The sequence below is a fragment of the Numenius arquata genome, chromosome 5 (genome assembly GCF_964106895.1).
Source record: "Numenius arquata chromosome 5, bNumArq3.hap1.1, whole genome shotgun sequence".
Classification (NCBI taxonomy): Eukaryota; Metazoa; Chordata; class Aves; order Charadriiformes; family Scolopacidae; genus Numenius; species Numenius arquata.
The window spans coordinates 36,556,781-36,582,526 of record NC_133580.1 but is presented as its reverse complement, the minus strand read 5'-3'; the positions used below and the strand labels follow the sequence as shown (position 1 = coordinate 36,582,526).

At 40.5% G+C, this 25,746-nt stretch overlaps 1 protein-coding gene across 1 annotated transcript in view; it reads right to left on the bottom strand.

Moving 5' to 3' along the window:
- The window catches only part of FAM13A (family with sequence similarity 13 member A), a 131,446-nt gene that overhangs the window by 71,868 nt on the left and 33,832 nt on the right, over positions 1-25,746 (bottom strand). Inside the window, exon 6 of the mRNA XM_074148339.1 lies at positions 1,846-2,018. Coding sequence (XP_074004440.1) covers positions 1,846-2,018 — 173 coding nt within the window. The remainder of the gene's footprint in view (positions 1-1,845; positions 2,019-25,746) is intronic.

The following is a 25,746-nucleotide window of genomic DNA, read 5'->3' as shown; positions in this document are numbered from 1 at the left end:
TTATTAATTTCCCAGATACAATTAGAGATGCAGACATCTTTCATTTCAAGGCCTGAGCACGGAGATTAGGCTTCTGTCTAATTACAAACATATCTCATTTGGTGCTTAATGTCCTGTGCCAGTATTGGCCCAGCTGTCCCATACTTCAATGGTACTTTTCTAAGGAATGACACACTGATGGGAAAGTATGAATTCCTACAGCAAATAATTATGTCTTTTGGGGAACGTTCTCCTAAAAGAGTCATAATATTTTGGGGGCACCTCATGAAGTATGCCAGTCACACATACCTTCCCAGATATGCGACTCAGCAGTACTTTGTTTCAACTCTTGAGCACTTCATTTCCCTTTACACCTTGTGACATATAGTGAAGTACAGGCAGGAGTACACTGTGCCAGGCTCCAGCGTACCAATGCAAGAAGCTGTAACTTCTGACCCAGCCCCACCTTGCTTGGCCCTGTTGAGCTGGTAGAACTGTATTGCCTTCAAGTTTTGCCAGCTGACCTGCTTCAGTAATTGTTCCCTAACTCAATTCAGTCAAAAGGAGCTGGATTAATGAAGATGTGTAAACAAAACTTCTGGCTGAAGGATTGTTGGGGGAAGGCTCGGGGACAGTAAACCACACAGCTGACACAGCTGTTAAGTTAAAGAACATGTGTGCCTGTAAGGGCTAGAAACCTGATTTGACATCTATGCTTCACCACCATCATTACGATCCAAACTCTGGTATTAGCGCCTAATTTCCTAACTTGTCCCACCATTATTATGAATCAAAGTCTGGTGTTAGTGCATAATTTGCTAACTCATCTCGTAAGCTGAGTGCTGTTTGTCTGTCTGCACTAGTGCTGAGAATAGCACCCGTCTCCTGCTTACCCAGTGAAGTCACTCAGTTACGTGTCTGGCAGCGCTGCCTCTGCTTTGTGTTCTGCATTGGTATGCAGAGACGCTGCGGGGTCACGTTTCATGACATGTAAATAGCACTATTTCCCACATTAGGCCAACCCCATATTTCAGCAGCATACAGCAATTTCCCACAGTAACCTGAATCCTTCATGTGCTGCACTAGACATAAGAAGAACGGGAACGACAGGCTCAGTTCAATATTCTGAGAACAACGAAAAGATACTGGTTCAGTCTGATGTTCAGGGAAGGACTTAATGAGAAACCTGATGGCCCATTACCTGTTCAACTCATTGACAAAGTGCCAGCAATCAAAACTCCAGATACTCTTTTTAGATAGATACTCTTAGAGATGCTCTAGACATCTTATAGATAAATAGATGCTTTAGGCTCTTATAGATAAATTCAGGTAGATGCTCCTACAGATACTCTACAGATACTCTTTTATTCTCTGTCTTGTCTGAACAACACTAGTACTATCATCATTCCTGCCAGAAAGATAAACCCCCTCAAAAGCCCCTTCCTTTTTGGGTTAAGAATGGGAATAAAGTCAGCCATCTGCTGAGACTTAAACTGGGCAGATGAAATATGCTTAATTACTCAGAGGAGACACCTTACGTTTCAGTTGCATCTTGTGCTCGGTGTAATTTCTCGTGCCTGATCTTGGATCAGCCCTGTCCATTCTGCACTCCTTCACCAAGCAGGCCACTTTCATATGCTTGAAAATTTATATTGGGGAGGCAAATTAAAACACACAGCTGGCTTTGTAAGGAACCTTTTGGAATGTGTGGCTTCAACAGGGACATGCATATTAATTTGCCTTGCACCCCCGCGTACTGACTTCATAAAGTATCAATGGAAAAAAGACTTCAAAATGCTCAGAGTTGGAGGTGCAGGTATGGAACAAACAAACAAACGAACACAAAGACAAAAAAAGAGCACTAACCTGGAGAAAAATGCATCACTGTTAATGAAGGAGATTTCATCTGTTAAATCCATCTCCCTCCAACATGAACCACCATCTGTTAATCGGAGGCTGAGCTGAGGTATTCCATCAGACAGGCCTGGTTGTGGCACTAGACACGTTTGGCTGGATCCTTCTATTGTGGACTTTGTCATCTACAGAAGCAATGAGAGAGAAAAATGAAATGTGAAAGGAAGAAAGGGCAGTGCAGTCTTTTCAGATAATCTCTAACAGAAAGACATTCTGTACCAGTGTACAAACAGCAAAGAATATGACAAGGTGCAAAATAATAATATAAAATACATATAAATCAAACATTCGGCTTGATAAAGACTGTTTAAAGAAAAATAAAGGTGTGTCGATTTAAAGAACAGGGGCAAGAGTGAAATGAAAAAAAATAAGGTAAGTAAAATAAACAAAGTTATTTTCTGTGTCTCAGAAAACAGACTAAAAAACTTCCCATTGAATTTGCTTCTTGACACAACTGGAGAAAAAGATGGTAAAAGCAACCCCCCTCCCATCCTTTTTAATGACAAGTGATGTCAACAGGTGCCCTGGAAAAAAATTCCTTAGGCTGTGAATGTTCTGGATTGTTCTTTGTCGAGACAGCCAGGACAAGAGCTGGAAGCTAGGCTCCCTAAATCGAAGAACAAGTTTCCAAGCATCACCGGGCCCATCGACAGGGTGGCCAGGGCTCTTGCCTTGCTCTGACCCTTCAGCAGAAGCATATAGAACATAACAAGAGACAGCGCTGCATCAGAGGGGTGTCCAGCACCAGTGGCAGATTAAGGATGCTTAGGGGAGAAGGAGAGCAAGTTCAGAGGTCCGCCCCTCATGCACTGCCCCAGCTTTTTGCAGACTGTGGTTTAGGGCTTTTTTTTTTGACTTGGAGGTTGCACCTGGTTCACTGTGTTTAACAGTAAACACTGAACCTAACCTTTGTGATTACCTTCAGTTTTCTCTTGTGTCTCTATCTTCAGCCTTTGCAAGGTCCTATGGCTAGGAGTTTCACAACATTGCTACACATTGATTAAAATTGGGAAAAAAAAGTACGTCTATTTTAGACAAGGTGACAGATAATCTTTCCCTTGTTTTTGAATTATGAGAATTTGCAAATAATTTTTCCTTACCCACCTTCCCTATACCATTCTTGACTTTATACTACTCCAGTAGTAGTCTCTGATCAGACAGGAAAATCATGGTTTATATAGTCTCTTGTTTTACAGAAGCCATTCTGATATATTTGATCCTTTTTGCTGCTTTTCTCTACACCTCTTCACCTTCTGTTAGGTCCTTTTTGAAATGTAGCCAAAACTGCAGGCAGCATTATATATGTAGGTAGATTAACTGGTGGCTTCTTATCAAAATGCAACTTTTTATTTGTTTTCATGATTGCTTACTGAGCTGACAGCTTTGTGAGGTTTCTGCGGCATCAAGATCTCTTTTGTGAAAACAATAGCTAATTTGGAGCTCATCAGTATACACATTTATATAATCTGTGGGGGTTTGTGGACAGTAGTTAGCATATAGTGACAGAAATTCAACTAATCATTTTTTTCACCCAATACAGAATAAATTAGGAGCCTTCTGTAAGTCCCTGTAGCCAGCTTTTAGTTTTTCCTACTTTGAATAATTTCCTATTATCAGCATATTCAGTTTCTTTCTAGGTCATTATTGAAGAGATAGAACACCACAGATTCCAACAAAGATCCTTGAGGGATTTCACGTGCAACCTCTCTCCACTGATAAACCGACCATATTTTTTTATTGCTTTCTAATTATTAATCCGTAAAAACTCTTTCCTTCTAATAACAAGACATCTTTGCTTCTTTAAAAACCTTTGATAAGCCTATCAAAACCTTTTGAAAATTCAAATGCACTACATCAGCTATTCCTATCCACATGCTCTTTGCTCCTCTGTGACAATTTTTTCTCTAAAGAAGTAATGCTCGTGTCTCATGATGACTCTAATTATCGTTTTGTTTATTAATTCTGCTGCCTGCTACAGTTTCTACAAATCTGCTGGACAGTAAGTCAGCTTTTCTGGATCACTCCCAAACCCTTTTCATACCTGGCTTACCCTAAGAGTTTTCGTAATATTCTTGGTTTTACCTCTGTTTTGCAATGTTTTGTTTTGCTCACAGTTGTTTTCTTATGCTTTGTCTGCACTGAAAAGTTTCATGGGACAGAAAGCTGCTTCTTACTGAGCTCTGAAGAGAATAAACTGAAAAATAATACACATATCAGAGGCAACAGGAAACCAGAGAGATATGTTGAGAGAGCTTCCCAGTTTCAGCCCCTGGACCGCATGCTCTCAGCGAGATCCTGCCTGCGCTGATGTCAATGGGTATTTTTCCTGGAGTCAAGATCTCACCTTTGGACCACCACTGGCTTCCAGCAATAGTCTGTTAGCCCATCACCTGCAGCGATCACTAACTGCTGACACCACAGTAAGTGAGCACACAGCACGTGGACACCAGGCCATGGCTCTTGGCTGCTACAAACGACAGGGGTGCTGTGATTTAAAAAGGGAAGACCATGTCTGTGGGGAGGAGGGGAGGCAGAGAGCTACACATCAGCAGCATTAAAGGAGGGAAGCACAACAGGAGGCAGCAGACCCTGGGATCTGGAGGCACCAACTCACTGAATTCTGCTGGAATGGCTGTTAAATCCTTTCTTCCCCACTGAAAACCTGCAGTCACTCATTTAGCTCTTCTGAAGCTGGAAGTGACCGTTGTCTGTCGTGCCTCAGGCATGTCTCTCACTGGGGCCCTTTCATGCTACTTCACCACCACCTGCTAGAGCTGATGCCATGCACACCAGAAAAGCTCTCCACCTGAGTAACAAGAAACGGTGACTATACATATGCACAAACCTCCAAACTAAACCAGTTCAAACACTGTCCTAATAGTACTTTACAGAAGCGCATGTGGGTGTAAGCAAAATGGGCAACTTCTATGATGTACCACATATGACAGCAGCGATCAACACCTGGAAAGCAGCAGAAAGACAGCCTTTCCCACTCCACTACACTAAAATCAGGGTGTGCACCCTGATTTTAACAACGTAGTTAACAAAGCTAAATAATTTTGCTACCAGGTACTGCATTTGTAGAATCTACCTCACCCACCAAGAAGTGCTAGGAAATGGATAACATCTGCTGAACAGCATGGATCAGATTCCCTCTGCACAAATTGTTCACAAACTTCACACTGATTTACAGAAACTCCTTCTACTGAGGAATTCCATAAAAACCCCTTATGTACTACTCTAGTGCTTTAAAAGGAAAAAATAGTTTTGGTAGTCTTCAATTCTTTTCATTTTCTGGCAGTAAAAGATCAGTTGGATGCAGGCACTTCTGACAAAAGGCATGCCAGTCACAAACAAGTTCTACAGGAAAATTCTCTTTGAAAGATCAGATTCAAATTTAGGATTATCACTGCATTTTTAGGGCACTTCAAAATCATTAAGAAGTGGAAGGAACCAGTGTTCTCCATCCTCTTTTCAAGATGATCTATAAGCTAGTATTTTGATAGCTTTAGAATACAATGTCATAGCATTGTAGTTTTTTCTTTAGCAATATAGCCTACAAGTAACGGTAACATATCTGAATTAAACTTACATTTGTTTTCTTTCTGTGCAAAACTGCTTTCGGTTGCATCGGTGTAAGAATGCATGTAGAAAAAGGTATCCCTTGCCTTGAACTCATATGTATTAAAAGTTAAATAAACTTTGCCATTTAAGTAATGTTTTTAAACCCTATTAACAATAGGAAGGAACAATGTCCAGCATCTCATTCGACAGCTTTTAGTGACCCTGTGAAAAAGCCACCTGCACAACCATCTTAACAGTAGCCATTCACCGAGATGAAGACATGCCCATGGGCAGACAAAAACTTCTGTAATTTGATTTCCTCCCAAAGCAGATTAAAGAACTATGGACATGGACACCTTAAATGCTTTTTGGGTGGTGGAGCTCTCAAGAGAAAGATTTTTATCAGACTTCTTTTGTTCATGCACATGCATACGTTCCATGCAATGAAGTTTGAGATAGGATAAGGACAATACCTTGCAAAACAGCAACGCTATAAGTTATCAAAACAATCCTGGTAGACAAGTCTATTTAGTTGTTAAATGATAGAAAAGAGGAAAAAAAAAACCAAAACCAAATACTTTATAAAGGATTTTCTCCAGTCCACCCCTTTTTGTGCATTTTGTGCCCAATGTGCAACTTTACATCCCCATGTCTCGGGGACATGGAGGATGGCCACTGAGGGCTATTACAAAGGCACACAAAAGATCTGTAAGAAGTTCAAGCCTTAGTTTTAAAGGAAACAAAACAAACAAAAAAAAGCCCCTATGGAAACTTGTTGCATGTTGTAACGCATTTCTACAGGCTGTAGCTTGCTACATTCTGTTCCAAGTATTGTAGGAGGTTTGTAGTTACCTGTGCAGCACACCTTTGTTTGCATTTTGCCTCTGGAGCAGGCAACCCACCAAATGACAGAGTCAAGTGAGATTTATAAAGGTGGTGAGTAGAAGAATCCCCCTGTTCTCCAGGTAAGAACCACTCTTAACTACAAGGAAATTTTTTTTTCAGCTTATCATGTTCTTAAAAATATTAACAAACAGAAAAGAAACCCACTGCCTATTTATTAAAATACCATCTTGTACAGCAGCTGTTTTGCTTCTCTCAAGAAGACTTTTGGAAATAGTATCATGCTTTGTGTTTTAGCTTACAGCCCTTCACATTTGCTTTATGATGCTTTTAGTTGTTTGTTTGGTTGTTTTTTTTTTTCCCTTCATATATAACACCGTACAGGCAAATATTAACCTGACATCTGTTTGATCACTTGGAGGCAAGTAACTAGCCTTAATGATCTGGATAATGGGGCAGAGTGTACCATCAGCAAGTTTGTGAATGACACAAAACTGCGAGGAGTGACTGACATGCCAGAGGGTCATGCTGTCATCCAGAGAGACTTTGACAGGCTGGAGAAACAGGCTGACAAGAACCTCATGCAGGTCAACAAGGGGAAATGCAAACTCCTGCACCTGGGGGGAAACAGCCAGTACGTGCTGGGGGCCACCCAGCTGGAAAGCAGCTTGGCAGAGAAGGACATATGAGTCTTGGTGGACAACAAGTTGACCATGAGCCAACAACGTGCTCTTGCCACGAAGGCGGCCAATGGTGTCCTATGCTGCATTAAGAAGAGCGTTGCCAGCAGGTTGAGGGATGTGACCCTTCTGCTCTACTCAGCACTGGTGAGGCCTGGGACCATTTCTGGGCTCCCCAGTGTACAAGAAAGATGTGGACATACTGGAGGGAGTTCAAAGAAGGGCCATGAAGACGATGAAGGGACTAGAACATCTCTCCTCTTGGGAAAGGCTGAGAAAGCTGGGACTGTTCAGCCTGGAGGCAAGAACGCACAAGAGGGATCTTATCAAAGTGTACAAATACCTGAAGGGAGAATACAAAGAGCACAGAGCCAAGCTCTTTTCAGTGATGCCCAGTGACAGGACAGGAGGAAATGGGCACAAACTGAAACACAGGAGGTTCCCTCTGGACATCAGGAAACACTTTCTCACTGTGAGGGTGACTGAGCACTGGCACAAGCTGCCCAGGGAGGTTGTGGAATCTCCATATAGGGAGATATTCAAAACCTATCTGGATATGGTCCTGTGCAACTGGCTCTAGGTGATCCTGGCTTGAGCAAAGGGGTTGGACAAGATGACCCTCAGAGGTCCCTTCAACCTCAATCCCTCTGTGGTTTTGTAATTTCCCCTTTGACATTCTCATCTATCCAGCAAATGAACTGAACATATGAACTGCTGCATGCTGAGATGCCTAATGTGGTGTGGCACGTGTCACAGGAGCGTTTTGTCCCAGGCGAAAACTAGTCGATATGGTCTGCCAAAGAGAAATCTATAAATTCCTGTCAACACAGAAAAAACTTCACTTTGGAAGACAACACCAATAAATCCAAGGACGACCCCAAAGAATAGGGATGTTTTTGTTGAAGAGCAAATAATTTGATATTTGTCTCATGAAAGTTTATTATCTGGTGAAGCTTAACCTCAAACTGCACTTGACAAAGATCAGATTCAGCCTGAACAAGGCATGCTGTGGGCTCTTACATTGTAGTTACAGGCCATGGCTGCTGAAAGCATGGGCTCTGCCAAAGTCTGCTACTCTGTAATTTAAAATACAATTTAATTCTCAGCTAAATACAAGTAAAATGGTATCAGATGCTACTGAGGATTAAAGGGACATCCCAATAAATCATAATCAAAACATCAAAGACAGGTCAACTACGAGGAATTATTACACCATACAACCTGCATTTGGCTTTCAAGTTTTTCTATCTCAGAAAGTTTAGATGCAAGAAACTGTGTTTGCAGCTTTAGTAGAGACTAGTCAGTTTTATGGCCAGTATAAATATATGTCATGATGGTTGCTGAAGAAAGTGCAGGAAAACCTTTCCCTTAGAGGCACAGGCTGACCAGTCAGGGTGGCATCATTCCACACATACCACTGCCATGATTCTTCATAACTGACTGGGTGCATCATAGGGACGTTCCATCTCCCTGTGAGGTGTCAGAAGTTCCTGGGTTCAAAGATCAAAGATAAATATGCCATATATTATGAAGATCTGACGTGGTATGATGAGTCTAGTCTTTTTGTTCTTGAAGAACAGGGACTGCTCCACACCAATATGAGTCTGGAGAGCTCTGCACATATGCGTCGACATGGAGTAAAGATACAGATCTTTAGCACAGGTCATCCTGCTTTTCTGAGTAACTCACTCATCTTCTCAAGGAGGAAAAAGAAAAACTTTCAATATCCCAAGCTATGCATGAACACGTAAATAACTAGAGCAATTTATACCAAATTATACCAACATACCAAGTAATTATGCAGTCTAAATGCAGAACTTTTGGATGAAGCTAGCTGTGAATTTATATTTACATGTCATAATTGAAAGGATGATAAAGATATCATCAAAAAATCAGGAGGTATATAGAACATATACAGCACATTCTTTTATTTAATACTGCACAAACATAGTACTCTTCCAGACAAGAGAGAAACCTCACTCAAAAACTTCCTTAAAAAAACAACTGGTTTGGTGGTTGTCCACCACAAAAAAGAGGTCCATATTACCCTTTGAAGGGCTTCATATTTTATCAGCCTAGGGCTCTTTCACAGTTTACAATTTATGTATATCAATACAAATATTCTACAGAATTAAAAAAAAGGCGTGTTTCTTTGCAAAAAACTAGGCATGGCTGAGTGATGCGGGGAAATTTAGAATGTTGGGTTTTTGTTTTTTTTTTCTTTCGCACTCTAGTCTCAGTTTGGTTACTACAACACAGCTAGCTATCAACACAAACCTTACATGTCAATCTGTCCATTCATCAGCGTTACCTCTGCTTCATGAACGACTGGGAAAGGGAGACCATTAGCCAGATGTACCTCTTGCCTGACTGCTAACCTACCTAATTCAATCACTTCTGTCCAGTCAAATAACCAGGGAATGTGCCACCTACTGAAGTTACTCAGGCTTGGTATTTGGCCACCAAAATACCTCTTCAAACAAATATATTACATTCACTCTATTTAAAACACCAACTGCTTCAATGGGATTTCTAATCACACACACATAGAGCTGTAAGCTCTCTACCAGGGTTACTTAAGAGTAACGACAATGACAGCAAATTATATCAGGCCTTGCTTGGAGATGCAGAGTTCCGTTGGAGGGTTTAGGTTGTCCTAAGTTGTCCCAGAGAATCAGGTGGAAATTCCTGCTGAGACTGCAAAGCTCTTCAAGTCATTCAGTGAATAGATCAAATATGCTGCACTTGCATTGTTCTCCAAAGCTTCGTAGTGCAGCCAGCTCTCATAAAACACCAGATTCACCACTATTTTATTGTGGTCAGAGACTTCTGGGATGAATCTGGATGAGGTGAACCTCCTGCAGCTGTGAGGATCATATACCTGCCAGGCTCAAGAGGCTTTCAAAAGCAGGGATAATTCTGCAGTGAGATTTTTCAGTTATGTTTCTCTCTTATCGTATTCTCTCACTTTCTATTCCTGTGCTCCAATGGAGGGCCTGATTCATTACACTACTGGCCATGGCACAGAATTTTTTTGTGGAAGGAAGCAAGTGCCAAAGTTGTGGTTTGAATGCTATGTGTACTACACTAGTAGGGACAAAGATGTCAGAGAGGCTGTGGAACAACATCATTTAAATATACCTGAACTATGCTAGCATTTTTTTCCATAATAGTAGAGCTTAAGGCAAAGGGAGAGTTATGGATGTCATCTACCTGGACTGTTGTAAGGCCTTTGACAGAGTCCCTCAGAACATCCTTTATTCTAAATTGAAAAGAGATCAATTTGATGGATGGACTGTTTGGTGGATAAGAAATCGGCTGGATGGTTGCATCCAGAGGGTAGTGGTCAGTGGCTCAGTGTCTGGATGGAGAACAATGACAAGTGGTGTCCCTTAAGTGTCCAGATTGGGACCAGCACCGTGTAATATCTTCATCAATGACACAGTGGGATCGAGTGCACCCTCAGCAAGTTTGCAGAGGACACCAAGCTGAGTGGTGCAGTTGACATGCCTAAGGGATGGGATGCCATCCAGAGGGATCTGGACAAGCGTGAGAAGTGGGCCCGTGTGAACCTCATGAAGTTCAACAAGGCCAAGTACAAGGTCCTGTACCTGGGTCAGGGCAACCTCTAGTACCAATACAGGTTGGGGGATAAAGGGTTTGAGAGCAGTCCTGATGAGAAGGGCTTGGGGGTACTGCTGGATGACAAGCTGGATGTGAGCCGACAGTGTGCCCTCGCAGCCCAGAGAGACAGTTGTGTCCTAGCCTGCATCAAAAGAAGTGTGGCCAGCAGGTCAAGGGAAGTGATTCTGCCCACTTCACCTACCACCTAAAATATTGATCTTAAAACCACATAGTTATATTACAGCTGACAAGTTCTGCTCAAAGTAAAAATGCTTCATCATCCTAAAAGACTGACACTAGGAGAAAAAGATCAATAGGTCTATAATTCTTACCAGTTTTAGCAGAGCGTCAGCAAAGATCACACAAACACTAACACATACTTGCAAAATTTGGTTACCACCTCTCTTCCTTACTCAGAACCAAGCCCCAAATCCTTCCTTGATTAACTGCCACACTGAAATCATAAAGTCACGATGAATGCAGTCATCCTTACAATCTGTGCAGCTGCCACTGCCAAATTTGGATTTCTCTTACTCCGCTTGTATTTTTAGGCATTATATCACTAAAACACCTCCTCTGTACTCCGCCCTACTCAGATATCAAAGTTATAAATTTGATGCAATCCTAAAGTGTGTGAAGCTTTAAAGTTAAACGAAGTTCTGATGTTTTGTGCAAATTCCTGTGCCTTAAATGAGGACAAGACCCTTTGGAGTCACAGAGCCAAGTATTATCCTCCTTTAAGCCACATCACCACACTCTCCGTATTTGACAGAAGCCACTGCAAAGAGCATAACTGCTTAAATGTTTAAAAGTAAACACACACTTAAAGACTTTGTTAACACTGCATAATTCCAGAGGTAGGGAGCTAGCAAATGCTCCCAGAAAGCCTATGAAACTGAAACACAGGTATGCAGATACCACATTCCTAGCTCCAGAGTTAGTTCACTGCTAAAAACAGTGAAACCGTTTTGTTTGCTGAAACAAAAAAAAATTTGTTTCAGTAAACTTTCTCAAAGTTAAAGTAATGTCTCTTATTATAGACTGGTCAAAGCCCACGGACTTCAAATTGTATAGGAATTACTTGTGTCAGACTTAGGACCATTTTCCTGTTTGTAACTGCTGTTCCAAAGTTTGTCTGTCATCAGTGAAATTTGGAATTAATGCTGTAACATCAAGTTAATTACTAATAGTGTTGCAGATATCCAAATCATAATAAACTCACTGTCTCTAACTGTACAAGATCCACAGACCAAATCTAAATGAAGAGCGGTAGACACTTATTTTACTTATTAAAGCTAATAGACAAGATTCTGAATATAGACGGAGATTCATCGAGATGCTAAAATTTTCCCCAGTTACTTCTCCAACTAAAGCAAATTCCTTAAAATTTTAGAAACACTGCCAATAAAAGAGTCTGAAGAAAAAGAAATCTGTACAATATGGCTGATTCTGGTCTAAGGCCACATGAAACTACTCTAGGAGACAGCACCTGTGGTTTATCAGAGCTGTTTAAATTATGTTTCAGCAGCTGTATTTGAGCTTGCGACTAACTGTTTTTTGTACCAGCAACATGAAAAGGGGATGCAGAGAAGAATCAACTATCCTCATCTTTAAACAAGTATACAGAAATGGGGCATCCCAGAATATGCATACTTTGGCTAAGTAATTCAAATCCCTGCACTAAATTTAAGGCATCAATGACCATAACTGTAGAGGTACCTACCCTGTGCACCACATACTGTTACCCCAGCCTCTAGCTGCACTAACTGGAAAATGTTTGGTTAAATTTATCTTCTTCCCAGACTCGCTTATGAAACACTAAGTCAAACCAGCCTACTACTCAGTGAATCCCCTAATATAGAAAGGCACAGGAAAGGAGAACCCTATGCATATGTTCACTGTGTCTTCATTTCCCAGTGTTTACCCAGGCTACACGTGTTTCCATACTTAATTATTTAGGCAGTCACTATCTCGGTTTGAACAGACTAAGGCGGCTAGACTTAATGACAAGTAAAAGACTTCAATACTGACCGCATTTTTTGCCCGTTAGATCTGTTCCTTAATACATATCATATAACTTATTGAATAATTTTGCCACTGGTGAAAAAGGCCTTTTACTGTAAATCAGTTGATGCATGATATGTCAGAAAAATAAACCCAATACAAAATACTCTGATAGCAAAGTGGCCATTTATTATGATCTGGGACAACACTCACATTATTGATATTTAAGGAAAACAAAATTTGCCTGTTTTCTCTGTGCAACTGGCAATTCCAAATATCAAAGCTGTTAATTAAGTGCTTTACCAAAAATAACTGACACTCCTGTGCTCGAGTAAGTTCTGGATGAACAGTGAAAAAGTAACGCTGGAGGCACTTCTGCTAGGGCAGACTCAGTGAACAAATTCCAAATTCTTTCTGAAGGCTAAACATAAAAATTGTACAGAAAGATGTAATTTGAACCCCAAAGTTACCCTGTCCTAAAAACATTCAAATTCAAGAAATCAACCCAGTAGTAAGCTTATCTTCAGACCCGGGATTCTCCGTGGTACACAACAGGAGGTTGTTGAAGAGAACCAGCAACACCTTAAGGCCCCTTTTCCACAGGAGGCCAGGCGTGTTTGCCTAAGGGACTCCCTTCAGCCTCCTACCCTGAGCAGCTCTACAGGTAGCTTCGTCAAAATGCTGCAAGCGTGCAGCAGGAATGGGATGGAGGCCAAAAAAGCAACAAGACGCATGGGCCACAAGCCAGAAGATACGACAAGCTCCCAGCAACTGCCCACTGCCGCATGGCATCTGTTAGCAGAAGGAAGCCTACCACGGGTAATGTTCTGAATCAGGGTGGAGAGAACTTTCTCCAAGCGGAAAGAGTGGGATTGATGTAGACCTCACAACTCAGGGGTCTGCAGGTGCGGCAGAGAACAGCGGCCCACAGCTGAGCGCACAGCCAGTTCACTGCAAATGGAAATGAAATGCACAAGTCTCTGATTTGGCAACTGCACCCATCAATGAGGAATCTCAGCAAGAGGTATATGTTGAGGACTCCCTGATGGACTGAAAAAAAAAACCAAAGCTCAAAAGCAAAACAAGCTTGAGTGCCCCTTCACATCAGGGAGATACACTGCCCAGTTTCGAAGTAATATACTGGAAAAATTACATAATAACACAAGTACCTCCTCCTTCTTGAGGTAATACCAAATTCCTTATGTGTATGTTTTCCAGGACAATATGAAATAATACTCTATTGCACTCCTTCCTTGAGATTTCCATTGACTAATGCTTTGGCACATACTGTCTTTGTGTCACAGATAGTCTTAATGCACCAAAAAAGCCGTTAGCCTTTGTTGTTGTTGTTTTTTTTTCTTTTCTACTTTTCCTTCTAAAATTTATATAATTACTTTAGCATATGAACTGCTGGTAACCTAAATCTGCCCCATGTATAAGCCTGGTTCCACATACAGAATCACAGAATATTTTTGATTGGATGCGACCTTTGAGATCATCGAGTCCAACCAACAAAAAAAAAAAAAAAAACAAAACCCACCACCAAAAAAAACCCCCACACCCAAAAAATCCCAGCACACCAACACCAAAACCAAACCAAACGCCCACAACCACACCCCACCCCACCCACAAACAGACACAAACCAACAATCTCAGGCACTAGAGCATGCCCTGAAGTGCCATGTCTACACTTTTCTTAAATACCTCCAGGGATGGCGACTCCACCACCTCCCTGGGCAGGCTGCTCCAGTGCCTGACCACCCTCTCAGTAAAGTAATTCTTCCTAATATTTAATCTAAACCTCCGCTGCCGCAACTTCAGACCATTTCCTCTGGTCCTGCCATTATTCACTTGGGAGAAGAGGCCAACACCCACCTCTCTACAACCTCCTTTCAGGTAGCTGTAGAGGGCAATGAGGTCCCCCCTCAGCCTCCTCTTTTCCAAACTAAACATGCCCATACTCTTGCAAAGCCACTCACAAATTCATTTTTGAACTCCAAGGACCTCAAACTCCTCCTTCTGTTCTGTGTTCTTAACTCCCAGGCAATGCACTAACACATCAGGCCGGCTGTGTTTTCTCTTATGCTCTGGGATTGAATCTATGCACGTGTGAACATCACCATCTAGTACAAAGCAGGGACAAACCAGCCTCATAGGTAAAATCAGTTAGTAGACTGTAAACATCATTTACCTTCTTTTCCTTTGCATTTACGTTTCACAAATGGAGACTGGAAAGATGGATCTACCATTGCTTGGCCACAGCACATCACTGAGTATTTCTTATGGCCTTTGCTCCATACTCCGGCTATTCTTCAGCTGCAGTATTTTTAAGCAGTATCAAGCACAGTAGAGATGCTGATGAGACTGATGAGATACCAGGCATTCTGCCTTCTCAAATTACCAAGTGAAGCTTTGGTAATGAGTCCCAAGGTTGCTTTCATAAGCAGACACCTTGCACCAACCAGGAATTCTGTCACAGGCTCTGACAAAGGCAATGGGACACTGAGCATCAAGAGAATCAACTTAATCCTTTTTCAGGCACGCTTAGGTAGAAACAGCACTACAGTTCAAGCAATTACTGCTGAACTCAGTCTGTTGGTCTGTACCAACTCCTTGTGTGGACGTATCTTGCCCATAATCAGAGTATCTCTGCACAGCAGCAAAGCTTATGGCCTCTTGAGAAACATACAAACCAAGACTCAGTTGCTATCCTGAATATAATAATGTAATATCCTGAATAGTCAGAGCACCTCCACAGACAGCAAAGATAACATTAGTATTTGTATCCAAATCTTAGATTTCTCACTTGACTGCAGAGACAACTGCTCCTCTGGGAATAACTAAGTAACATGGACTTGGTCTCTTTGGACTCTCCTAGCTTGAACAGAAGATGTATCAAGAGCAAGAAGCACAAATATGGTGAGGCGATCATGATCAGAGGACGGATGTGGGAATGAACTTAGAAGGCTGACTAGGGTGATGATTTCTGTTCTTAGTTTCCCACAGGAGACTTTCTGCTCATGTCTGTATCCAGCTGCCCGTTAAGAACAATAGTGAGAGCAATAAAAATTATGGTAGGTTACTGCAGTTACAATGGGCACCATCTGATATTTCAATATATTCTTAAAATAAATATGCCACCTCCAGTGAAGGAATCTTAAAGCAAATGCTCCGTAAATAGCAGCTATGTCATTAAAGTGCAAATGTTAGTGAGACCATCAAAAGCCAAGAACAGAGGTAAGTCAGTACAGCACCCATCACATTCCTCCATCCTTCTTGTTGGCTAACTGTTTGAGGTGTAAACAAGTATGTGTTTGCCAAGGGATTTCTGCGTTACAAAACTGGGAAGCTGTGCCAAAATTCAGAGCTGCTCCACTGAAGTCCATGTAAGTAGGTTGGAAAGTTTCAAACAAGCTGCTGAGAAACCTGTCTTTCTCCATGTATGGTACTCCTCCCGTCCACAGCATGACAATGAATTACACAGTAATGAAAGAATCCACTGCCTAAAAGACACTGTTGGCGCTGGCCTGAACTGTACTATATCCCATAAAGTGCAGACAGATCCTTCAAGGAAAATAAATTAGTTTTACCTCTGTATTTCTCCTGCCCTGCAATACCATAAGGCCAACTCATTAACAAAAGAACCTGAAGAACTGAAATGATGACTTCAAAGGTTCACTCCAGCTACCCGCCCTTCAATCACCTTTTCCTCTCAGCAATAAAGAACGCTGTTTATGAACTCTGTTAAAAATAAAACAGGTTCAGGCCTTAGGGATTTTGAAGAGAGGAGGAGCAGCACTTTCGAGCATACCAATAAACTGGCACTACACGTGCCCTAGCTCAGTTAGTACATCTTTTTTATGGCCCTCTGAATCAACACTGGGTAATACAGATAAGCTGAGACTCCACTAGAAATTCCACAAGATGTGTAACAATCCAGCAAAAAAGGCTTGTAAACTTCCTATTCTTGGAGCTTTCACCTCTGAACTAGAAAAAAAAAAAGCAGAAAATACATTCTGTACTGTAACAGGATCTTCCAGGCGATCTCATAGGTCTTTTCCATCTCTCATTTTCATGGCATTGTGTCTTCATTATAAGTATACCTCTAATTTTAAGTACAAGTCATTGCAGACAAATGACTTAAGTGAGTCATGTAGGTGTGTAGATCAGATTCTTCTGTCACTTGCTAGCAAATGTTAGAAATTAATGTTCCTGCAGTTAGCGTAGGACCAGGCTTGCCGCTGACTGAATACTATTAAGATGAGTATGCAACAGTTAGTGATTGCAAGAATCGCGTAGTACAGTAATTGCTTTCATTATGTTGAATGGAGATGAAAAATGAGAACAGAAATGTGTGAACTAAAAGCAGAAAACCCTTTGACAGCACACTGTTAACTGCTCCATCATGGATTCTGTAACAGCACATATAGATTGATGTGCTTCCATATAAAAATGCATTTAGTTTACACAAAATAATGCTACCAAGGGAACAGGAGATCCATATATTGAGAACACAGCAAACAGCTCTAGGTAAGAACCTGTTAAACATTAACCTCCAGAAGTCTGCTCAATACAGGCTGTAGCAAGAGATCTTATTTGCACTGGGCAGAGTGCACACCAGTATATTTTTGTGGTTCTCTAAAAAAAGATTGTATTTACAGTTTATTCCAACACTTGCAAATCTCCTGTCCCCTCCCTATCGTCCTCCAATCCGTGCTGTTTTTTACAAGGCAATCATTAGCACAAGATCATACCACTTCTCCTACAAACTGTCTGCTTTCTCTTATTTTAACTTTACAACATATCTTTATGTTAATTAAGACAAGGGGAAGAACTCACCACCATTAAAACAAAAGATGCAAGTTGAAAGACAAAAGCTACTAAAAGGGACAAGGCGGCCTAATGGTCACATTTTCAGGCTGCCTGAGCTACTTGGGAAACTGAAAACAACTAAAGCAAAACCAGAACCTCAAACACAGTTCAAGCTGAGAATCCACTTTTGTCAATGTTTTATTCTTACATATTAGCTCCTGAAGGACAGGCAGTCTGTTTGATGTTATCCTTTAAAATCCAGGAAGCAGAAAGAACATGTGCTCATTTCCAATAGTATGTCACACTTGAGTAACTAAGCATATTTTGGACTATATTTTGTTTTCTAAACATCCTGTGAACTTGCAGCTCAAAAAAAATTAAGTCATTTAAGATATTTTGATATAGTTATACTGATTCCTAACTCTACCAGCAGAGATTAATTAACCATACATCTTTGGAAATCTGACCGTGATGTTCTTAGAACACTCTCTGGTATTGAGATCCAAACAATAAATGTAAGTCATAATTTTCAAATGTCAGTATTTAAAGCCAGGCACCTGCATTCCACATGGAGTACTAAAAATGTCAAAATTTAGTCAAGTCACATTTGCAAAGACTTAAAAAGCAGATGTCTCCCTGTGTTTCTGATAAGAAAGATTATGCAATTGCACCAACTTTTGTACTTGCATAAAAAAATAAATTTACTATGTAATTACCTACATGAATTTCTGCACACCTCTGAATTACTGAAGCTTGAGAATTCTTTGAGATTTCTATTTATTCATTATTAGTGTTGCTTGTGAAATTTATGAAGCTATGGGATGAAATCTGTTGTGCGTTAAAGTCTGATTTCCTTTAAAACCAATGACATGGCTACTATACAGCTGGGATAAATCAACTTGGAGCCATAAAATGACTAGCATGCATCCCATGCAGAAGTATTACCTGAGCATTACTCTTCTAAACCATTCTCTGGACCTCCAGAGAACGCTGTGAGGAGTAAGGCTTATGAGCAATTGCATACTTTCCATTCTCATATGAAGAAAAAAGTCTCCAGTACAGCATAATAGACACAAAACAAGCTCAAGCTTTGTTTTGCTTAACTGTGTATGCTCAACAATCAGTGTAACCTAACTATTTATCATCTGAAAAATTACCCAAGTCCTGTTTACTGTCAATAGCTGCTAGCAACTGCTTCTCCATCCCACACTCCCCCAAAAGACAATCCCACCTGGAAAAACTGCCACCTCCCACCTAACAACTCAGAATGATGCAGCAGAGTCTCTCCAAAACCTGCCCAAACTAGACTACCTGCTCATCATGGCATCAAGTTCAGCCACAAAGCCCCACTAGTGTTACTAAGGGAAATTTTCTACTAGCAGGAGCACTTGGGCCAAAGTAAGTAGTCAGCATCTGTACAGGACACTGTCAAAACTGAGGTTTTGAACTATATTTCTTTAATGTTTTCTAATCAAGAATTAAGAAGATCATGGCGAAAGCCAGAGACTATTCATTTAATTTACTAACTTTGATAGGCAATATTTATTGGCAAATGCTCCAGTCAAAAGTACATCATCATAAAGCAAAGCTTCTAGTCACCTCCAACATCTGCAAATGTAGCGAATGTAGCAAATGTAAAGACTTCCAGATCTTCCTAACTTTACACTTTAATAACAACTTCCATTGGCCTGTTGGAAATAATGGACTGTTATCTTCCACGAGACATATTACCATCGTACCAAAACTCCAAAATGCTTTATATTGCTCAAACAGCTCAACAAGTCTTAAAGCTCCCTCAGGCATGCCTGAGTACATCTTTTAGCTCTGGGTTAATATAGTAGCGCTTCCTGACCCTCAAATAAGATTCTTAGTTAAGGCTCTGCTACAAACACTAATAATTATCAAAAGCCACTACAGAGCCCAGCTGACTTGTCCATACTTCCAAAAACAGAGAAGAACTCACTTCATTCAAATCCCAGCCCAGTGTTCTTACACCTAGATCAGATGAATTATACTGGCCCGGAGGTCCTCTTCCTTAGGAAGGCTATTGTGTTGGTAAAGAAATTTTTCTCTCTGGCAGATTCTTTGCAAGTCATTCAAAATACAGATTTTAGAATGCATGAGACTCCACCTCAATAAAAGCTTTAAACCAATTAACTATGGAGACCTCAATGATTAGGAAAGATTAGAACATGCCTAGAATACTCTTTGACCTATTTATTCTTCAAGACAATAATCCTTTCACGTCAAGAAGTGCTGATGCTAATAAAGACAGGTGGTTGAGTACTCCAGCTCCCAGCTTCCTCCCACATGAATGAAGAAACACAATAGGTCAAGGGCATCCTTAAAGGAGAGACTAAATCATAGGCAGTGTACAAGATACTTAGCAATGTCTCTTACTCAGTTACTCTTCCTGCACTAATTTCTGTTTATGATTATCTCTTTAGACAGACAGACCAACAGGCATTATTGGTGAAAGGGTGAGAGTGTTCAATTACATATTTATTTTCAATTACGTACTTGAATTAATTTTAGGGAGATGACTAACATCAGCAGAAAAGACTGAGAGAGACCCTACCACAAAAAGACATCACCTCCCACATCCTACACAGTTAGTATTACTGGCTGTAGATGAGAACCTTGGCAAACTTTTGATAAATTTCACTGGAATGAGAAAATACTTGCTACAGTAGGACAGTTTTAGTTATTCATGATACCTTTTCTTCAAGCAGAATAAACTGTACTGTTCCCTTTACCCATTGCCAATACTAAGAAAGAGGGATTCATACAGCATAGTTAGATCTTGCACTGCTATCTGGCTGGGAAGCAAAGTTCAAACTGAACAGAATACTATCCTTGCTTTTTATCCTTTTCAACAAATTGTTGAATGGGCATAAAAATTGTTAAGTTTCAGCCTCAGTCAATCACAGTCCCAGGATATTGAGCTGCACGGTGAATTTACAGTCTTTTGTATTTGCAGCACACTACCACACTGTAACACAGGAGTTTGAAATGTATCTGATTACAATTGCCCCAGGAAGGAATTAGGAAAAAAAGAGTTAGTGAAAACAATGGTTATACACTATGCTCTAATTTAATGATAGACATAAATTTATTTGCTGATAACTTGTTATTCCAAGATATCTTTGTAACAGTCTCAATTACTGCTGTGCTCCCCCTCTTTTTCCTACTTGGTTCAGTAATTAATCTCTTTTTGGTCTCACAAACTGCATAGTCAGAGGAAACTGGCCTATGGAATTTTCAGTTCAAGTTTTAAATGCTGCTAGAAAGCACCAGATCTATTTTGTTAGTTGTTAATACCTACAAAAAGACCTTAATTAAAACAAACTCAAACTTCTCAAACTTTGTCAATGTGAAGCTTTTCTTAATTAAGGCACAGATTACGTTTTTCACAGAAACAAGGAGTCAGATTCCCCTTATGATATAAAGAAGGTGCAGCTCTGAACTTCACCAAAATGTCATCCAGTTTACTGCATCAAAGTATTTGGCCTTGTGCCCCAAAAGAGAAGAGCTATTACACCATTGTTTGCTCACTGACTCCATGCAGTGGCTTTGACAGAAAAAACAGTTGTTGTCAGTGCAATGATTAAGGCTGCAAACCTCAGTACTAATTTTTCATTAGAAAAAAAAAGTCATGGTAGCTTGTAGGGAGGATCTGACAGATATACAAAGTCATGGGTGGTAGAGAGAAGATGGGACTGGTCACCGACTCCTTCAGTATAAAAAAAAAAAAAAGAAAAAAAAGAAAGGAAAAAAGCCCAGGTGACCTTCAAATGACACTAGTAAAAGCCATGTTTATAACAAACAAAAGGAGTCAGTTCTTCACATGAGAGGAAGCAATCTGTGGCACTCCTTGCCAGATGACATGGTGGAAGCAAAAGCTTACATGTTTTCAGGGGGTACACAAGACAATTACTTTGGACATCACTAAATACACAAACCACATCAAGACCAGGAAAGCCTCTGAGAATAGTCACGAATTGGTAGAGTAATTGAAGGAAACACCTTGTTGCCCTATTCTTACTTCTTCCTGGACATCGGCTTACAGCCAGTGTGGGAGGCAGGACACCAGGCTAGATAGATCCCAAGCCTGAGCCAGTACAGCCACTCTTAGGTAGGATGAACAACCATTAAGAGGATTATCCAGTGAATTCAATGCTGCGAATGATTGCAGAAATGATGCATTAGCTGATTGCACTGGGACAGCCTGCAGCAGCTGACTCTTTACTGGGTCAGCAGCTGTACACCAGAGAGGAGGGAATATTCTGTTTCTCTCAGCAGCACCCCACATAACAGTGCAATGCAGCCTTTGCTTCAGGTAGGTGTCAACAGGGTCACACCTGCGATTTTTCCCTCTGTTACTACAAAAGTGCACAACAGTGTGGTCCATGGAGCAGTCCAGAAGAAACAGTGAATTTCAGAGTTCCTGGCTCTGAAATGACATGCAGCAGTGCTGTCAAGGGTGCCAACGCAGAAGCAAAAGGGCCACAATAATTACAAAGTTCTTCCTCCTCCTACTCACAAAAAGAAGAAAATATGGAATCTCTTCCCCTCTGCGATCTTTCAAAATAGCTCATGGCTGATTAAGGCTCCATAAGATAGGCAAAGTATCAAATAATCTTATTATCTTATTATTAATCAAATAATAATAAGTTTTTTGGACTGAAAGTGGGTAGCTGATGGCATGGGGATTTTGAAAGGCATTTTCTAATTCATGTGGTGACAGGTATTTTCACGAATGTTAACTGGATGAAATAACTAATTTTTATTCAGATATCAGTTCACACAGTCGTCATCCAGTGGCACAGATACCTTCAGGAAAAATACAGACAATGATTTAACATGAACGGTAATTAAAAAAAAAAAAGTCTCTTAGCAATGTGTTAAATGTCCTTTCCATTTTGTACCCAGAAAGTGATGAAAACATCCTTGTTAGAAGGGGGAACAATGTTAGCAAAGCTGTTAAATGTTCTCTTATCTAAACAAACCACATAAAGATTGAAACAGCTACTATTTATTTATAGGATTTTTGCCTTGGTTGCTATTGGCATATAGTAAGAACAACAAAGCTGCCTCGGTATCTATATGCTATTCTACCTTGCTATCATTTACACTATACTTTAATAACCAGAATTCAGCAGAGCTGTTTCTGACAGAAGTAATAGAAAGCAAAATCTCACAGTTCGCAAAAAACGCATCACTGCTTTTCAATATAAAACTAATACCCTATTCAGTTCCCCTTTCATTTCCTTTTGTTCTCCCAAGACTATTTATATATATGACCTTTTACCTGAGACCATATCTCTTAATAAACAGCTAAAGGTTACTCTATTTCGCTTCAGTACAAACCTAACCTACTGCAATTATTGCCACGAAACACGTACAAAGGTCATGAATTATGATACAAAAGCAAGAGAGAGATGCGGAAATCCATTCTTTTTAGAGGACTGCAATATAGAAAAGGAAATGACAAACATAGTAATAATCCCATGATAGACCTCCATGCTGGCAACTATGTCTGTGGAATATCATAATATTTTCTAGGAGGAAAAGAAAAATGTGTCTCCAGCAGTCCAGGAGGACCGGCTACTGAATGCTGCAAAAAGTTAAACTTGTAATGCTGGGATCAAATATAATGCCAGAACTAGTAAAAGGTTACAAAGACTTCACTGAGCGAAAACGTTCATCTTCCATGCCCATCCCCACAATTTCTAAGTGCCCATCATATATTAGTCGGCAGGGTTGAGCTGTCATACAACAGATTAATGACCACAACTCAGCTTCTCATGGCTGAGGTACAAATAAGGAGCCAGCAGCAGAATTTAAGATGTAAAAAACCAAATCAAACATTAACAAAGTGACACAACAGCATTGCTCTCTTGCTGAGTGTACCTAATATATGTGTGTGCTAATAACAACAGAACTAAGATCAGTTGCAGGGGAACATTTTATTCTCCCTTGCAACTTTGAAAACTGCAGTCTGATTTACCTATTTACTGTAATGTTATTCATAAATAGAAAAAGTACATCTAAAAGAAAAACATGACCTAGCTATAGGAGAAACCCAGGCTCTCCAGACCTGAATCTCATGTTACAGTTGCTTAAGCTCAGTCTTGGAAAAGCTAAATTGCATTTCTGATCTAAAAATCAAAATACTCACAAGGAAAAAACTTTTTCACACATGGAATTCAGCAATGTTACTTCTAAAAGGAGTATCTGATGTTGCAGTAAATTAGGGACTCCTAAGTGTCTCTATATTGTTCTAGTTACCAGTATAAGATTTCCAGCATACAGAGAACAGACCCCTTTCTTAATAGTGAAACTGAGATGTTCGCTGCTGGTAATTAAGGTCAAATGCTGCTGGGATCTGCTGGATAGATCAGATTTTCAAGAGCATACATATTCAGACACATACAGAGTGTCTGGCTCCTTGTGTCCCTTGCATCACATACTCCTGTTGCTCTTAGACTGCCCTGAGCCCTGTTTATTACAAGTAAGTTTTGGGACACCAGAAATCCTGCAAAACAGTGGATATGTTACAGGCAGACCAGGGTATGCCAAACACCTCCTGGACAAACAGTAATCTTCAGAGTACTCAAAGGAGGGCTTTTCAAAAATGCATAGGACTTACACTGAAGTCAATGAGCATTTCACTACTCTGTTACAATGGGAAAAAGAATTAATTCAGCCGTGAGCCCTTCTGAAGCTCCCGCCTTGAAAGTACTACAGGTGAAGCTAATGGCAGAGGTCAGCAAGAATTAAACACCCACGGGATGAAAAATGTCTTACGTCTCATCTCTTTGGATGAGTTCTGACTGCCTGCAATATGTCCTTGTTACAAAGACAGCACTGACTGCCGATTTATACAGTGGGAATAATGCTGATCATTTTGTGTAACCTGATTAACCGAATGACTAATTAATGAGAAACAGAATAAACATTGGGGAATCTGAACAGCAGGAAGCAAGAGATTTTTCTTAGTAGAAAAATTCTCATCCTCCTCCTAACCTCCCTTTTTCCCCATGGGTACAGCAGGGATGCTCAGAAACAGCTGGCTAGAGAAGGGGCTCACATGTTTACTTTACCGTACCTTGTTTCTTGGTGCTGACTTTGATGCTTCCCTTTTGAACGATGTTGTTGTACTGACTGAGAGGGACTGCTCCCAAGTGCTAAATCATGATGTCACCCCCCCAAAAAAACCCCACCACCCCACAACAAAACAACAACAGACAATGAATAAAAACATTTCAAGTAAAACACGAGCAAATACAGATCGGGACACATACACATATGGATCTTATTTTTTCTACATTGGTATTATCATGGGGCAATGATAATATCACTGTGTATTTGCTTAAACAAAAGAATCGTGGCAGAGTAAAAGTAAGGTTCCTAAGCATCTCAACTGAAAAATTTGCCAGCTGGGTTCAAAAAATTTATAGTATACTAGAAATATGGACAGCTGGATAGAAAGAGACATTCGTTATATGCCCGTTCCCTTTAAACGTGCTAAACCTTAATGTGTTAAAATGAAAATATTGTTGGTGAAATTCTAGCTAAAGAATTAGCAGCATAATCATTTATTACTTATGGGGTTTACCATTAACATATTTGTGTAAATATTCAGGATCGCATTTAGTAACACCACAAGTGACAGATTTATAATCTTGTGAATGCTTTAATGAACTTCAGGAGCAGAAATACTCTGTTTTAGTACTACATATACAGACTTGTCAAAAACAGCAAAGCTAAAAGCACCAGAAAACTACTTCAAAATTACACAAGAAATTGTTTGGGGATCACCTGTTTTTTCGCTTGCCTTTCTGACTCACAGCCTAAACATAACCGTCCTCCTCACTCCAGACTGAATCTGCTATAGGTGAAGGGTCTGGAGGCTTATAAACTTTCCCCTACAAATCTCATATTGCTCATTTCCTGTCAGCTCGCATCTTAAAATGTCATTCTGGCTGAATCATTTTATACCCTTCCTATAAACATGCCCATCTGCTCACTGGTGGACAACTGTGAAGTGAATGCTAGCTGAAGAAAGACTAAACAAAAAACCAGAGACAGACTTCCACAGGTGCTCCTCCTCACACACTGTCCACCCATCTTCACATCTCCCATGTAAACCCACTCCTGCCTTTGGGGGCTCCCTGGCCCAGGCAGGAGAAAACTGGCATGACTTGCCCAAACAAGGGGATACTGAACCAAACAGAAATGTTTGTTGAGACCTTCAGAAAGTATTTTCAAAGGAGATCAGCTCCCGCTGCCTCCTGATGGGAAAGAATTAATCCAGTACTGA